We start from the raw sequence: 18115 nt of genomic DNA on the forward strand, positions 1-18115 counted from the left end.
TCTAAAGGGTTCCGGGTTATTTTAATGGGTTCCAAAGGGTAATTTTAATGGGTTCTAAAAGACTATTTTAATGGGTTCTAAAGGATAACTCTAATGAGATATAAAGGATAATTCTGAAGGGTTCTAAAGGATAACTCTAATGGGTTTGAAAGGGTAATTGTGAAGGGTTCTAAAGGATAATTTTAATGGCTTCTAAAGGGTAATTCTAAAGGGTAATACATTTTCATGAGATACCGCTCACCCCAAAGCCTTGAAGGCCACTGAAGTTAGGGGGTTCCAACAAAGTATAGTGTGGATATTAGCTACAAAGGAGGAATCGATTGACATTCCTCTTGAATTGAGGTAGATTGTGATCGAGGGGAAAGCAAGATGCAGGTAAACTGCTCCAGTGATGGCGAGTGGGGGGAAAAAAACGAGAAGAATCCATCATAGTCTTAGTCCTTGGGACAGACACGGTATATGGACAGGAAGAAACTGCCAAACGTGTCGGACGACTGAAAGAATGACCAGTGGAACAACCTGTGATAGACCCTCAGAGCACATTCCGTGGTAATATCTGTTGAAAAGGCTGAAGGAAAGAACAGAGCGGCGGACTGAGAGAGGTTCCAGAGATGTTGCCAACTCCTGTCCCACCAGAATGGCCGCATGTCGCTGGATATTGTCAAAAAGAGAAAGGTGACAAGCTGAAGCACCAGCCCACATATGGCAATGACAAGGGGACGGGGGAGGGGCGAGGGGGGGGGGGCACGGAGTAATACGAATGTGTGGAATTACCTGGGATTGTCCAGTATTGTCCAGTATAATTACGAATGAGTATTGTCCAGATCAGATCCGGCCTATCAGTGGAATACAAAATGAAAACTGTTCAGCCTGATGGAGGTTTGTGCTCTTCCTCGTGCCCTTCTAGTTTATATACAGTCGGGCCCCGACAATCGTGGGGGATACGTTCCTGGTAAATGGCGCGAATGTCGAAATCACAAATGTGGGAACATTGTTTTATTGGGAAAAGGGGAGATAGGTTTCCGGTGGATTGCGATTCACAGAAAATCCCACGAACGTTGACATCGCGAATGTCGGGGCGTTGTATCAATGCGGAAAAGAGGGATAGGTTCCCTGTGGTTCCTGATTCACAGGGTAAACTTTTTCAACATAAAAATGTTTTCAACCCGAATGCACATGATTACAGTTTCATAAAATATGCTTAAATAATAAAAACAACACGACACCAGGTGCCGTTTCCAATGTTTATTAAAGGAATGCGATTTCCGTTCATTAAATGTGCTTAACCTCACGGTACTAAAAAAACATCATGTACCGTTTCAAATTTTCATTTCACAAACACAGTTTTTCAGAAGATGGAGATGACGATGATGAGTTAACATGCAGCAAACTGCTCGAACTCTGAGCACGACCCAGGAGTGGATGTTGATGAGTTGTGCACTGAAATGAATGTTGTTTCAGAGTCGGGTGCAAAAAAGAAAAAAACAGGAAGAATATTGAATGAAAGTTCCCGTTTATCTACGACAAATGGATGAGTTATGTGCGTGTTTGTGTGTGTATATATATATGTATATGTATATGTGTGTATGTATATATTTGTATGTGTGTGTGTGTGTGTGTGTGTGTACATGTATATGTGTGTGTATGTATATATTTGTATGTGTGTGTGTGTGTACATGTATATGTGTGTGTATGTATATGTGTGTGTGTTTGTGTATATGTGTGTGTGTATGTATATGTGTGTGTGTTTGTGTATATATGTGTGTGTATGTATATGTTTTTGTATGTGTGTATATGTGTGTGTGTGTGTGTGTGTGTGTGTATGTGTATGCTTGTGTATATGTGTGTGCTTGTGTATATGTGTGTGTGTATGTGTGTGTATGCATATATTTGTATGTGTGTGTGTGTGTGTGTATATATATATGTATATGTATATGTGTATGTATATATTTGTATGTTTGTATGTGTGTATGTATATGTGTGTGTGTGTGTGTATATATTTGTATGTGTTTGTATGTGTGTATGTATATGTGTGTGTGTGTGTGTGTGTGTGTGTGTGTGTGTGTGTGTGTGTATGTATATGTGTGCTTGTGTATGTGTGTGTGTGTGTGTGTGTGTTTGTGTATGTCAGATCATTGCACCCTGTAGGCCATCGCCCGCACATGCTGCATCACCTCGCTCAAGGACTTGACGTTGAGGTTCGACCTTGGCTTTCAAGCTAGCTTGCACACACACACCCATGCTCATCTTCTTCTCTTTGTGGAGTACCTTCTTGGTGTAAAGCTTTTGCAATTTCTTAATCCACTTTCTTAAACAAAATATATTCCAGCGAAGAGCCAAAATGACTAATATAGCACGAAGGATGCCTTCGAAGGTCACTTCCACCATCTCTTCTTTCTCATCGTCCATGCTTTCTGAAGGATTTGGGTTTGCAATGAGAAAAACGTGGGTCAAAGGAAAGAGAAAATTTTACTTGGATAACTTTGAAATCAAATTAAGCAAAACAAATGCAGATCAGTCGTTTCTCTCTCCAAATTTCTCTGAGGTTTAACATGGCGAAAGCTGTTGCCACTTGTGAGAGTGGAAAATAATAATGATTCCAACATTTCAGTGTGAAACTGTAACGAGTCCGAATATCATTTAAAATATCAAATCTGATAGTTATAGAAGAAGTTCTTCTCAACCTGTGGTTATATCTGCAATGAAGAAACTATTCCAAAAGCTAATGCAACGAAACAGTCTGCCCAACGTACAAATCACTGCTATTTTCTTGTTCTCTCAACATATTTTCCTTTCAGTATTAAAATCAACTTACCGTGAACATCCATGTCATCCAGAGATGTGGTTTCATTTCCAGCGATCTCAGTGGCTGGAGTAGCGATCTCAGTGGCTGGAGTCGTCCAATGTGTTGGTGCAGACTTTGGGGAGCTCCACATGGAGGGTTCGATCTACAAAATATTTTTTTGAAGAAAACTTAATTCAGAAAAAATGTTTCTTCCTTCCACAACACATTTTGACAAAGCATAATAAAATCCTTCATGCATTCCAGTTATGGATCCCATTCCCCCTAATACACAATACTTATGGACATAAATGTGCACATGGACACAAATACGAACATACTTATACATACATAGAAAAAGTAAGCAATTTTTACCTCTGCCACCAAAGGTGCATGGAAGTTATGTTTTCACCCCTTCCTGTCTGTCTGTGAACAAGATATCTCAAAAAGTGTGGACGGATTCGGACAAAATTTGGCAGAAAAGTAGTGTATGTGACACGGACGAAATGATTAAATTTTGGGGAAGATCCGGCTTCAGATCCGCCGAGAATAATGTTTTAAGTGATTCTTCACCATTCGGAAATAGGGCCAAAAACAATAAATAGCAGGATGTCTCAAAAAGTTAAGGACGGATTTGGATGAAACTTGGTGCATAAATTGGTTCGGTGACAAGAACAAACTGATTCGATTTTGGTTCAGGCCTGCATCCAGATACGACCTATCAGTGGGATACAAAGCGTAAACCGTTCACCTGGCGGAGGTGTGGTCTCTACTGAGTGCCGTTCTAGTTTTGCAAATGTTATACTGGGTGGTTTGCCATTGCTTTCCCAGCAGTAGTTACATCAGAAATTTGTAATTTTTTCTCACTGGAATCTCACTGTCTCTCTGAAAAGACCATCTGGACAATCCTCCCAGCTATATTCTCAACAATCCCTCAAAGAAGTTCTGTCACTCAAGCTTTTGGGTCTCACTATTCGCCATGATCTTTCCTGGGAAAACCACATTTCCAAGCTGGCCTCCAAAGCCAGTCGCCGACTGGGCATCCTCCGTCATGCGAATTCCTTTCTGGGCACTTCTGACCTCCTCACCACATACAAGGCTTTCATCCACAGCTTAATGGAATAATGCTCTCCCCTCTGGGCTGGTGCTTCTTCTTCACACTTCGCTCAGCTTCCACGGTTGAAACCAAAGCATTCAGAATCATTGGAATCTGCCGCGATGAAGCTTATTCTGAAGGTTTTTGACTCGCTCACCGCAGGCAGGTTGATCGGCTGTCTTCTACCGACTCCTCTCCGGCCTAGCTCCCCTTGCTCTGTCTGTGCTCTGCTCCCCAAATATTCCTCCAGGACACACAAGATCTGCCAGCAACCCTCTTATGGTAAAACTGCCAAAATCAAGACTCTCTGCTCACCTTGACTCTTTCATTCCTCTTTTCTCCCACCTCTGGAACAAACTCCCTCACTCCCTTCAATCCCACTCCTCCCTCCAGGTCTTTAAAACAGCTGTTCACCACCATCTCTTATCTTCCCCCATCCAAAACCTTGATCTTTTCTACCCCCGTTAAAACAGCACAAATTCGTCTCTTTCAATCTCCAAATTATTTCCTGAAATTCCTAGTGGTGTGCCTTTGCTTTTTTTTTTGTTGTTGTTGTTGTATACTGAATCGTGGCTCGTGAAAGAGCTAACATTTACTTCACAGACAAATCAACCAGACAAACAAAATATATAAAAAGAGGGAGCGGAAGACAAGATGGGGAGAGAAGGGGAAGCACACAAACACAACATTTGAGAGCAGGGAGATGTGTGGGAGGGAGAGGGCTTGGGGGGAGGAGGCGTGGGAAGGGGGGGGGGGGGTGGGGGGTGGGCGAAGTATAAAACACAAGGACACCAACTTGTACTTTATACTAACTTGTACTTTATACTGTGTACCACTCCCCTACCCCCTCCCCCAGCTCTCTCCCTTCCACAGATCTACCAACGTCCCTGTTCTCTCCTGCTGTTGTGCTTGTGTGCGTCGTGGGTCACGTGTCTGATGAAAGTGGGACGTCTTGGTTACCCGGTCATCACTGCCAAAAGTTATAAAGTGGCAGTTCCACTGATCACACACATCAAAGTGTTGATCTCGATAAATTTCAGGCAGATCGGATCATTAAATTTAAATTCTGGTGGAACATTTTATGATAAATTTACTTCATAAATGAAAAAGTCATCCACTGAAACAAGTAAACCTGTTCGAGACCTCAAAAAATCTCACAAAACACACACGTGGGATTTCGGCACGTGAGTTGCTTGAAGGATTTCAACCCAAACGATCCAACACTCATCAAAGTAATTTCAACCCAAACTAACTTATACTCGTCAAAGTGACTTCAACCCAAACCAACCAATACTCGTCAAAGGGGTTTCAACCCAAACTAACTTATACTCGTCAAAGTGACTTCAACCCAAACTAACTTATACGAATCAAATTGACTTCAACCCAAACTAACTTATACTCGTCAAAGTGACTTCAAACCAAACTAACTTATACTCGTCAAAGTGACTTCAACCCAAACTAACTTATACTAGTCAAAGTGTTTTCAACACAAACTAACCAATACTCGTCAGTGACTTCAACCCAAACAAACTTATACTCGTCAAAGTGACTTCAACCCAAACGAACTTATACTCGTCAAATTGGTTTCAACCCAAACTAACTTATACTCATCAAAGGGGTTTCAACCCAAACTAACTTGTACTCGTCAAAGTGACTTCAACCCAAACTAACTTATACGAATCAAATTGACTTCAACCCAAACTAACTTATACTCGTCAAAGTGACTTCAACCCAAACTAACTTATACTCGTCAAAGCGTTTTCAACACAAATAAACTTATACTCGTCAAAGTGACTTCAACCCAAACTAACTTATACTCGTCAAAGTGACTTCAACCCAAACTAACTTATACTCGTCAAAGTGACTTCAAACCAAACTAACTTATACTCGTCAAAGTGACTTCAACCCAAACTAACTTATACTAGTCAAAGTGTTTTCAACACAAACTAACCAATACTCGTCAGTGACTTCAACCCAAACAAACTTATACTCGTCAAAGTGACTTCAACCCAAACTAACTTATACGAATCAAATTGACTTCAACCCAAACTAACTTATACTCGTCAAAGTGACTTCAACCCAAACTAACTTATACTCGTCAAAGTGTTTTCAACACAAACTAACCAATACTCTAAAAGTGATTTCAACATAAACTAACCAGTACTCGTCAAAGTGTTTTCAACCCAAACTAACCAATACTCGTCAAAGTGATTTGAACACAAACTAACCAATACTCATCAAAGTGATTTCAACATAAACTAACCAATACTCGTCAAAGTGATTTCAACACAAACTAACCAATACTCGTTAAAGTGATTTCAACATAAACTAACCAATACTCGTCAAAGTGATTTCAACACAAACTAACCAATACTCGTCAAAGTGATTTCAACATAAATTAACCAATAGTCATCAAAGTGATTTAAAAACAAACTAACTAATAAGTGTTTGGTGTTTAGAGAGCCTGGAAAGTGTTTAGTTCCCTTGCAGTCAAACATTTGTTCGGGTGGGTGTCTGGTTACATATGTGGTTCAGGTTGTCCTCGTCTGTTGGAAAGTGTAGACACACATAGTTGGACATGCATGTCTGTCCTGTTATCATTTATATCCTCTGGGATTAAAGTGTGTGTTTCTGGAGTGACGTGTATGCGATCATACCTTCAGAAAGGTCTGAAGGATATTATAGATTTTGTTCCACGTCGACGTGAAAAGTTCTTGTGGGTTCAGAAAGTCAATGTTCTGTGTGATAGACACAAGAAAACAATAAATGAGAATTAATGAAAGACATTTCAGCAAAGTGGCCACAGGTGATCAGTTGTCCCTCAACAGTCGGGGATATGTTCTGGACGGTGTGCGGTTACACATGTGATTTTCCGAGTTGCTATGTTGTTGCGTATGTGGTTGTCCTGGACTGTTAATTAAGTTTGTACATGTTGAGGTGGAGGTGCGTGTCTATCCTTGCGGTAATTATATGCTCTGGGAATAAAGTGTGTGTGTTTCTGGAGTGGTGTGTGCACGATGACACCTTCAGAGTGGAGGCCGGAAGGATGCTGGAAAATCCCTTCCAGAACAAGTTGGAAAATTCGGGTGTCCTCGTCTGTTGGAAAGTGTAGAAACACGTAGTTGGACGTGCATGTCTGTCCTTGTATCATTTATATCCTCTGGAATTAAAGCTTGTATGTTTCTGGAGTGACGTGCATGCGATCATACCTTCAGAAAGGAGGTCGGAAGGATATTATAGATCTTGTTACACGTCGACCTGAAAAGTTCTTGTGGCTTCACAAGGACAACGTTCTGTGCGATGGACACAAGAAAACAATAAAATGAATTAATGAAAGACATTTCACCAAAGTGGCCACAAGTGATCAGTTATCCCTCAACAGTCAGGGATATGTTCTGGACGGTGTGCGGTTACACATGTGGTTTTCCGAGTTGCTATGTTGTTGCGTATGTGGTTGTACTGGCCTGTTAATTAAGTTTGTACATGTTAAGGTGGAAGTGCGTGTCTATCCTTGTGGTAATTCTATGCTCTGGGAATAAAGTATGTGTGTTTCTGGAGTGGTGTGTGCGATCATACCTTCCGAGTGGAGGTCGGAAGGATGCTGGAAAATCCCTTCCAGAAAGAGTTGAAAAAGCCAGGGTTATTCTGAGGAACAGGTTCCTGTGTTATGGGCACATGAAAACAACATTTGAGAATTCATCAAAGATATTGTCCTGAAATAGTGATCAATGTTGAGGGTGAGGGGACACTCAGGCGAGCATTTTGTCCATATTCATTTTTTTTGAGATTCGTGGTGTTCTGCGTAGTGTTGCGTGCTCCTCCCCAAACCCCGGTCACGGTGTACCTCCGAGCCCCGAGAGGAGTCACGGCAGAAAGATGTGTTATTCTGTGTGTCAAAGATCAATGGTGAAACCACACCAATTGTTACCAATAAACAAGTATTGCATTAAGGTCACACAAGAATAACAGTACAATAACAATATTAATCAATTGTACAACCAATATATCATTCCTATGATGGTACCATCAGTTTCGTACAATATAACTGCTCAACACTCACTCCACCCCACTCCACCACCCCCTGCAATCAAATACCACAGACTCCTGCGACGACCCAGATACATTCATAGAGGCTCCGGTCGCAAGTTTGTTTACTTACAAACAGGTCACTCCAGTCCTGTACTCTGGTCAGCTCAGCGCACTCCCACTCATCGACTACGTCATCACAGCAACGCACACGATCGCGCCTCCTGTCTGCAAACCCTGGCAAAATCACCCGAGTTCATCCCCACCGTACAAAGCAACATGAAGCTCACTCTGTTGAATACCCGGTCCCTCAACAACAAAAGCCACATCCTGAACGACTACATTCTGGACAATAAACTGGACTTTCTCTGTCTCACTAAAACCTGGCAACAACCTCTGGACTACTTCTCACTCAACCTCACTACACCCATTGGATATTCATACATCAATAAACCACGCTCGGAGGGCCGAGGTGGTGGAATTGCCGTAATTCACCGACAGGACATCAAGACCAGCCTCATCTCCATCTCATCTGCTCCATCATTTTAACACCTGGCTTTTAAACTCTCTGGTCACACATTGTCAGTCATGGCAGTCGTCTACCGCCCTCCCAAACCACACCCATCATTCCTGTCTGACTTCTCTTACTTTCTGACCCAGCTCTGTTCCTTCTCCCCCTCAATCCTCCTCCTCGGTGATTTCAATATCCACATGGACTCCACTGACTCCACAATAACCACTGACTTCACTGATTTACTCACCTGCTTTAACCTCACTCAACATGTCAACTTTCCTATCTATAACCGTGGTCACATTCTGGACCTTGTCTGCTCTACTGGACTAATTTTGCACCATCTCTCTAGCTCCGACCTCACCCTCTCTGACCACTTAGCCATCACTATGACCATCAACATCCCCACCCCAGCACCAAGGCATTGTCGCATTATCAACTTCCGTAAGCTAAACTCTCTTTCACCTACCTCATTCTCATCCACCCTCTCTGAAAAAATGTCCACTTCTCCCTTCGTTGACCTCCACACCCCTTCTGACCTCACTGACTATGACAACCACACTCTCTCCTTCTGCCTCGACCAGCTTGCGGCAATAAAAACCAAAACAGTTTCTTTCACCCATTCTGCTCCCTGGTTTACCCCTGAACTCCGCCTGATGAAAACTCGTGCTCGCCAACTTGAAAGACTCCGCAATAAAACAGGTCTCACAATTCACTCCCAAGCCTACAAGGACCACCTGCAGCACGACAAAGATGCCCTCTCCCGCGCCCGCTCCACCTACTACTCTTAAATTATCCACTCTGGCTCCGGAAACCCAAAAGCACTCTTCTCTACAATAAACAAACTCCTTAGCCCCCTGGACACCACCACCCAGTCATTCACAGTAGACAACTGCATCTCCTTCCTTTCATTCTTCCAAAACAAAATTGACAACATCTACAACAGCTTAACCACCACCGCACCTGCTCCCCCTCAAACTACCTGCCCCCCCTTATCCTGCCAACCCCTGTCTCAGTTCTCCCCAGTCTCCCCTACTGACCTCTCTGAACTCCTCATAGGAATGAAAACTGCCACCTGCACTCTTGACCCCCATCCCCTCCAGCTTTGTCAAGGCCTCCCTTCCTGCTCTCTCTCCACTTATCACTGCAACAATAAACTCCTCCCTGCCTACATGCATCGTCCCACCATCCCTCAAAATTGCTGCTGTTACCCCCATTCTGAAAAAACCTGGACTCAACCCTGACACCCTTAATAACTTCAGACCCATCTCCAACCTACCCTTTCTGTCAAAAGTTTTGGAACACGCTGTAGCCACTCAACTCAAACATCACCTCTCTGCCGATAACCTGTATGAAACATTCCAATCCGGATTCCGCTCCAACCACAGTACTGAAACTGCTCTCCTCAAAATCACCAACGACCTTCTCCTCTCCTCTGACGCCGGCAACCTCAACATTCTCATCCTCCTCGACCTAAGCGCCGCCTTTGACACCATCAATCACACCATCCTCCTCACCCGACTTGAAACTAACTTTAACATTACCGGCACTGCCCTCTCTTGGATCAAATCTTACCTCTCTGACAGACGCCAGTTCATCTCCATCAATAACTGCAAATCCCCCACTGCTCCGCTCCCCCAAGGTGTCCCCCAAGGTTCAGTTCTCGGCCCCCTCCTCTTCATCCTGTACCTGTCCCCCCTTGGTCACTTAATCCGCCGTCGTGGTCTCCAATTCCACTGCTTTGCCGATGACATCCAGCTTTTCATCTCCACCAAGTCAATCTCCACCGCCACCCACTCTATCCTGACAAACTGCATCACTGAAATAAAATCCTGGCTTCAAATCAACTTCCTCAAACTTAACTATGATAAATCTGAAATAATCATCATTGGCCCAAAAACGCTCACCAAATCCACCCATAACTTCGCCCTCAACATTGACGGTTTCCCAGTATCCACCTCCCCTCACATCCGGAATCTTGGCATCATTTTTGACCAAACCCTCTCCTTCGACAAATACACTAAACAAATCACAAAGACAGCCTTCTTTCACCTGAAAAACATCGCCCGTCTCCGTCCATCCCTCTCCTCCACGGCTGCAGAAACCCTCATCCACGCCTTCATCACCTCCCGTCTGGACTACTGCAACAGCCTCCTCTATGGTTCACCCTCAATAATCATCAATAAACTCCAATACATTCAGAACTCCGCTGCCCGTCTACTCACCCATTCCCGGACCCATGACCACATCACCCCCGTCCTTTACAAGCTTCACTGGCTCCCCATCCCCCAGAGAATCCAGTACAAAATCCTCCTCTTGACCTACAAAGCCCTCCATCACCTGGCCCCATCCTACCTGACTGACCTCCTCTCCAGACACACTCCCACCCGCAACCTCCGCTCTGCTGGTGCCAACCTCCTGTCAACGATCAGGTGCCAACGTCCGCAAAACAATCAACCGCAAAACCTGTCACGCAGGTTTATCTGTCACAGCGATAACAACTCTGTCGCAGGAATCCCTTTCCCAGGAAACCCAAAGTTCACTTGTGACCCTCGTTCGCCAGCGTTTGCTCAAGACCTCCAAGCAGCTCGGCTCCTTCTCCGACCTCACTTGCTCCGCCTATTTTTCCTCTTCTTCTTCCTCCTCTTCTTCGTCCGGTTCCCGAACCGGTTTCCGGTTTCTTTTTAAAACATTAATTTTTTTAACCTTTTGAAAACAGTTATCTCCAATTCACTTAAACGATAACAATAATATTACATGGAACCAAAAATGTTTACAGTGGATGAGAACCACAACAACGGAATTGACGAATCCGTAACAGTTGGAATGGACGAGTGGTATTCTATTCTATAGGTAACACCCACACCTGAGGACTGTCAGAATGTAGCAACCACACGAGGAAAGGCAAATTCATAGTCCCTTCTCTGATGGTATGTGCCGGATTTTACTGACAGGTGTGAGAGAGGAAAGGTTTAGTGACAATCGCTGTGATATGAATAAACCATACATTTCTGGCAGATCAGATCGCTAAATTTAACCTTTCGTGGACCATTTTATTATAAATTTCCTTCATAAATGAACAACTCATCCTCTGAAATATATAAATCTGTTGTTGACCTAATAACGTCCTCACAACACCCAAACGCGGGATGACAGACATTGAGCTGCTCGAAGGTTCTTCGGCAGGAGACGAACCATCCGTTCAACCACCGTAAGATACGGTGCCAAGTGTGAGTGTGTCACATCATAACGCCGCAACTTCCACAAATTGAAAATTTCGAGGAAGCATGCAATGAACAACGCACAGGACACATGTGGCCATTGGTGGTGCAGTCAAGAAGTAACGGACGCCTCCGGTTCCTTTTCACTGGAAAGAGCCTGGAAAGTATTTAGTTTCCTAAAAAGTCATAGATGTGCTCTGGAGGGTGCGTGGTTACACATGTGTTTGTCCTCATCTGATGAAAAGTGTAGACACACTTAGTTGGAGGTGCATGTCTGTGCTAGTATCATTCATATCATCTGGGATTAAAGTGCGCGTGTTTCTGGAGTGATGTGCATGCGATCATACCTTCAGAATGGAGGTCGGAAGGAAGTTGGAAAGTTCCTTCCAGAAAGAGTTGAAGAAGCCGAGGTTCTTCTGAGGAACAGGTTCCTGTGTTATGGACACATGAAAACAAGATTTGCTAATTAATCAAAGATATTGTACTGAAATAGTGATCAATGTTGAGGGTGAGGGGACACTCAGGCGAGCATTTTGCCCATATTTATTTGTTTTGAGATTAGTGGTGTTCCGTGTGGGAATGGACGAGTGGAATTCCATTCTATAGGAACAAGCGTTACGCCTCGGTCCCCTGTCGGGGAAGTGATGCGAGTTGACAAAGTGGTAGACGCAGAAAACATGCTATCATATTCGCTCACAAGGTTCAGACATACATGGCGGCGGCCATCTTGGATTTTGATGTGGCGACCCAATTTTCAATAGGGTTCTTCCTTATGCCTGGATACACCCACACACCAGATTAAAAGTTGGTACTTCGCCTATTTTTCAAGATATTCCGCTCACAAGGTTCAGACCTTGTGTCCTTTCCTCCTGACAAGGTGGAAAAGTTTCTGTCAACCCTCGACTCGGATTCTGCAACTGGACCTGACGGCATCAGCCCACGGGTCCTAAAATCCTGTTCTTCCACTCTTTCACTCCCTCTCTCTGTTCTCTTCACCCTCTCTTTTGCTCAAGGTCATCTTCCATCTGCTTGGAAATCTGCCAACATCACCGCTTTGCACAAAAAAGGTGCAAGAACAGATCCCAGCAACTACAGACCAATCAGCCTTCTCCCAATTATCAGCAAAGTCATGGAATCCATCATTGCTTCAGATATGAAATCTTTCCTCTTCTCCAATGGCTTGATCTCTGATCATCAATTTGGTTTCAGACCTGGACACTCTACTCTGGACATGCTGCTTCTGCTTTCTCAACAATGGATGGAGGTCCTCAATGCCAAACAGGAAATTAGAGCCGTCTCCCTTGACATATCACGTGCCTTCGATACGGTCTGGCACCCCGCTCTGCTCACCAAACTCTCCTCTTTTGGTATCCATGGAAATCTCCACGCATGGCTGGCGGACTTCCTCTCCAGTTGTAGTCAACGTGTGGCCCTGAATGGGTTTCTCTCATCTCCTCTTCCTGTTCAGGCTGGAGTTCCACAAGGCAGTGTTCTGGGCCCTGTGCTTTTTCTGGTCTTCATCAATGATCTCTCTGACTCACTTGAAAATCCTCTGTATCTCTTTGCTGATGACTCTACTCTCTGTCGCTCCATTCTTCATCCCTCAGATCGGCAGTCTGCAGCCTCCTCACTCTCTGCAGACCTGGACAAAATCACAGACTGGGCAAACAAGTGGAACATGTCTTTCAATCATGACAAATCTCACACTCTTACGATGTCTCTCCGAAAAGACCGACTGGACAACCCTCCCATCCACTTTCTGAATAATCCTCTCCAAGAAGTTCTGTCACTCAAGCTTTTGGGTCTCACTATTTGCCATGATCTTTCCTGGGAAAACCACATTTCAAATCTGGCCTCCAAAGCCAGTCGCCGACTGGGCATCCTCCGTCGTGCGAAGTCCTTCCTTTGCACACCTGAGCTCCTCACCACATACAAGGCTTTCATCCGCAGCTCAATGGAATACTGCTCTCCCCTCTGGGCTGGTGCTCCTGCCTCACACCTAGCTCGTCTTCACGCTGTTGAAACCAAAGCATTCAGAATCATTGGAATCTCCCGCGATGAAGCTAACTCCAAGGGCCTCTCACTCACTCACCGCAGGCAGGTTGGTGGTCTTTCCGTCTTCTACCGACTCCTCTCTGGCCATGCCCCCCCAGCTCTCTCTGGGCTCTGTCCCGCAAATATTCCTGCAGGTCGCACAAGATCTGCCTGCAACGCTCTTATGGTTAAACTGCCAAAATCAAGACTCTCTGCTCACCTTCACTCCTTCATTCTTCTTTTCTCCCGCCTCTGGAACAAACTCCCTCACTCTCTTCAATCCCACTCCACCCTCCAGGTCTTTAAAACAGCTGTTCACCACCATCTCTTATCTTCCCCCATCGAAAACCTTGATCTTTTCTACCCCCGCTAATTTCACCCCAATTCCACTTTTTTGAAATACCAAATTCTGTACTGGAAGTCCTTGGTGTCCTTGTGTTTTATACTTCTCCCTCCCCCCCACCCCTTCCCACGCCTCCTCCCCCCAAGCCCTCTCCCTTCCACACATCTCCCTGCTCTCAAATGTTGTGTTTGTGTGCTTCCCCTTCTCTCCCTATCTTGTCTGCCGCTCCCTCTTTTTATATATTTTGTTTGTCTGGTTGATTTGTTTGTGAAGTAAATGTTAGCTCTTTCACGAGCCTCGATTCAGTATACAAAAAAAAAAAAAAAAAAAAAAGACATACATGGCGGCGGCTATCTTGGATTTTGATGTGGCGACCCAATTTTCAATAGGGTTCTTCCTTGTGCCTAGATACACCCAAACACCAGATTAGAAGTTGGTACTTCACTTATTTTTCAAGATATTTTGCTCACAAGGTTCAGACATTTATATGGCGGCGGCCATCTTGGATTTTGACGTGGCGACCCAATTTTCAATAGGCTTCTTCCTTGTGCCTAGATACACCCAAACACCAGATTAGAAGTTGGTACTTCGCTTATTTTTCAAGATATTCCGCTCACAAGGTTCAGACATACATGGCATGATACATACATGGAGGCGGCCATCTTGGATTTTGGCGTGGGTTGCACCCACACACCAAATTAGAATGCGGTCCTTCGCTTACCCATACCCGCACTCACGTACGCACGCACTCACGTACGCACGGACGGACGGACGGAGGGGAAAACCATAGTCCCACTTTCGCTCCGCGGTGCGACGGGGTACAATTAACCACACAGGAGGAGTCATGATGTTTCAACCACACCAGGAAAGGCAAACTCATAGTCCCTTCTCTGATGGTATGTACCAGATTTTACTGACATGTGTGAGAGAGGAAAGGTTTCGTGACAATCCCACATCAAGGATTTGAACCTGGGATCGCAGCATCCTGACCACAGGTTCCAATTGGAACATCTAACATCCCAACCCAGAACAGATTTCTTCTCACTGTCAGGAAAATGTGTTTGTGAAGGAATTAATGATGCCATGTGGGAATAAAACCGAGAAGGGTGGAAGGCTGATGGAGATTTTTTTCTGAGAAGATGAATAGAAGGTCCCAGAGATGCTGCAGGCCAGGAACTAGAACATGAAATACGTATGCCAACATGAGTCAATGTGATTTCAACCCAAACTAACCAATAGTCATCAAAGTGGTTGCCAAGGAATCTTCTTCTCCACACCACCTGCATATTTTCCATCCCTCTCACCACTCCCAACCTCTGCTCCTTTACCATGCTTTGGTTAGAACAGGTTAAGAATGCAGGTCTGACCCGAAATGGTGCAGGTGCTGTTCAGGGGCGGATTGAGTCTTGAATCGAAAGATCATCATCAAGATCTCCATGAATGAACCATAAATTTCTGGCAGATCAGTTCGCTAAATTTAACCTTTCGTGGACCATTTTATGATAAATTTCCTTCATAAATGAACAACTCATCCTCTGAAATATATAAATCTGTTGTTAACCTAATAACGTCCTCAGAACACCCAAACGTGGGATGTCAGACATTGAGCTGCTCGAAGGTTCTTCGGCAGGAGACGAACCATCCGTTCAACCACCTTAAGATACGGTGCCAAGAGTGAGTGTGTTGCATCATAACGCCGCAACTTCCACAAATTGAAAATTTCGAGGTAGCATGCAATGACCACCGCACAGGACACATGTGGCCATTGGTGGTGCAGTCCAGAAGTAAGGGATCAAACGGACACATCCGGTTCCTTTTCACTGGAGAGCCTAGAAAGTACTTAGTTTCCTCAACAGTCATAGATGTGCTCTGGAGGGTGCGTGGTTACACATGTGCTTGTCCTCATCTGATGAAAAGTGTAGACACACTTAGTTGGAGGTGCATGTCTGTGCTAGTATCATTTATATCATCTGGGATTAAAGTGCGCATGTTTCTGGAGTGATGTGTATGCGATCATACCTTCAGAATGGAGGTCGGAAAGAAGTTGGAAAGTTCCTTCCAGAAAGAGTTGAAGAAGCCGAGGTTCTTCTGAGGAACAGGTTCCTGTGTTATGGGCACATGAAAACAAGATTTGAGAATTAATCAAAGATATTGTACTGAAATAGTGATCAATGTTGAGGGCGAGGGGACACTCAGGCGAGCATTTTGTCCATATTTATTTGTATTGAGATCAGTGGTGATCTGCGTTGGAAGGTACGAGGGCAATTCCATTCTATAGGAACAAGCGTTATGCCTCGGCCTGGTTGGCCATGTCACTCAATGGTGAAGAATCACTTTTAAAATTCTGCTATCTGGATCCTGATCCGGACCCAGATCTTCTCCAAAATTGAATCGATTCTTCTTTGACATACACACAACCTGTCCAACAAGTTTCGTCCAAATCCATCCACAACTTTTTTGAAATATCCTGCTATGTATCGTTTTTCGCCCTTTCTCCCAATGGTGAAGAATCACTTAGAAATTAAATAATTGTCAGGATGACCCAACCATACCAGGAAAGGTAAACTCATAATCCCTTCTCTTATCATCATCTCCTCTCCTATCGAGGTAAACATCCTCTCCTGACCCCGGGACACATTTATTTCTCTCCATTCTATCAAGGGCGTTTGGGGAGGTGATGCTTTTCCGAGTTTGCATTTTGATGCCCATTAGCCACCTTCACCACCAAAAATTTTCAATTCCTCTCACCACTCCCTACCTGGTGCCCGCCTGATGGTCGGAAGGCCGATGTGAGAGGGGGGGGGGGGGGGGGGAAGGGGAGGAGGATTGGGGATGCGTGTTTACATTCCACCCACTTTAATTTTGAGGTGGGGTGGCCTATAGAATCATACTCCTTACTACATGTACTATCTTGGGTCCTTCCTTCCTTCTTTCTTCCTTTTTAATTTCTTCATCTGTCTCTAAATGCAAAAATCATTTTAAGTGAATTCGATCTTATTTTCACTGAAAATTAATACTTTGGTTTGTCCCTGGCCTAAGAAAATTTCATTATTTTTCTTTTCTTTTTGTCAGAAATTTATAATGTTGTTGCAAACACATTGGATAATTTTAGTGTTTCAAACGATTATAATTGTTGTTTTATATTGTCTGTAAAATAAACTTAGGATGAAATGACATTAACCGGACTGGTGAGGTACCCGTGCTATGCACGGGTGGGAGGCCAGAAGCAAACAGACAATGCAGAAACGGCGAATGCTAAAGCATGAAACCAATAAATTCCACATTCCTGTAGCACCTTCAATCGCATGTCAGACATGCACAGCAAGTTCGTGAAGGACTTCCATGAAAAACGTACCCGTTCGCAAACAAATGGGTATGTTCACGTATAGAAACATCGATCGTGGGTCCGTGGCGAATCTGCATATAGCGATCCGCGAACTTTACGTTTAGAAAGTAGAAACCGTCACGGTATTTCGTCATTCACTTGAACTAGATATCTCTTTTTTCATTCCAAACAGCATAACTCCAATCACAAATTAATCACAAAATAAACTTTTAACAACATTGTTAATGTTTCCTTCATTGTAAATCTACCAAGTCAACAGTTAAAAGGATTTTGAGACGATAGGTGTTACGGCCTTGGCAAGATCGATGGAGACAGCGATTTGTTAGCTTATACACCGCCCAAATAGCTGTGTGGAATTCTCTCATGTAGAGATTAAACCCACATCGTTTGAACTTTGGCCGACGTCATTATTTACTTTTAATGATATTTATATACGAATCAAAAATAAGATAATTGGTTTTGGGTCGTCCTTTCTGCATATCTCGTGGGATTGTGAGTTGGAGAGACGACCGTGATGGCGGGAGGGGGTTGGCATCTCTCAAGCAGGGATTCAACCCATGTCCTTATAAAAGGTCTTTGTCCGAGGTCATTATTTTTAACTGTGTGTTTTCATTCGTCAGGTTGCGATCGGTGCAGCCGTTTGTGCGGCACCCGGGAAAATAACGTTATGCGGAAGTCCAAACCTGAAAATGCTGGAGGCCAAAGCTGAAATTTGGGAAAACAATACAGCCCATTTTCCTCCAGGATATCCCAGGA

General features: G+C 44.0%; 1 protein-coding gene across 1 annotated transcript in view; it reads right to left on the minus strand.

Moving 5' to 3' along the window:
* Window positions 1-1234: 1234 nt before the first annotated feature.
* Window positions 1235-18115, minus strand: part of LOC137422571 (uncharacterized) — a 29238-nt gene continuing 12357 nt past the window's right edge. Inside the window, exons 4-9 of the mRNA XM_078772632.1 lie at window positions 16033-16116; window positions 7455-7538; window positions 7088-7171; window positions 6536-6616; window positions 2816-2948; window positions 1235-2414 (exon numbers count right to left, since the gene is read on the minus strand). Of these exons, the coding sequence (XP_078628758.1) occupies window positions 2128-2414; window positions 2816-2948; window positions 6536-6616; window positions 7088-7171; window positions 7455-7538; window positions 16033-16116 (753 nt within the window). The 3' untranslated portion in view covers window positions 1235-2127. The remainder of the gene's footprint in view (window positions 2415-2815; window positions 2949-6535; window positions 6617-7087; window positions 7172-7454; window positions 7539-16032; window positions 16117-18115) is intronic.

The sequence above is a fragment of the Myxine glutinosa genome, chromosome 2, assembly GCF_964187855.1.
Source record: "Myxine glutinosa chromosome 2, kmMyxGlut1.1, whole genome shotgun sequence".
NCBI lineage: Eukaryota > Metazoa > Chordata > Myxini > Myxiniformes > Myxinidae > Myxine > Myxine glutinosa.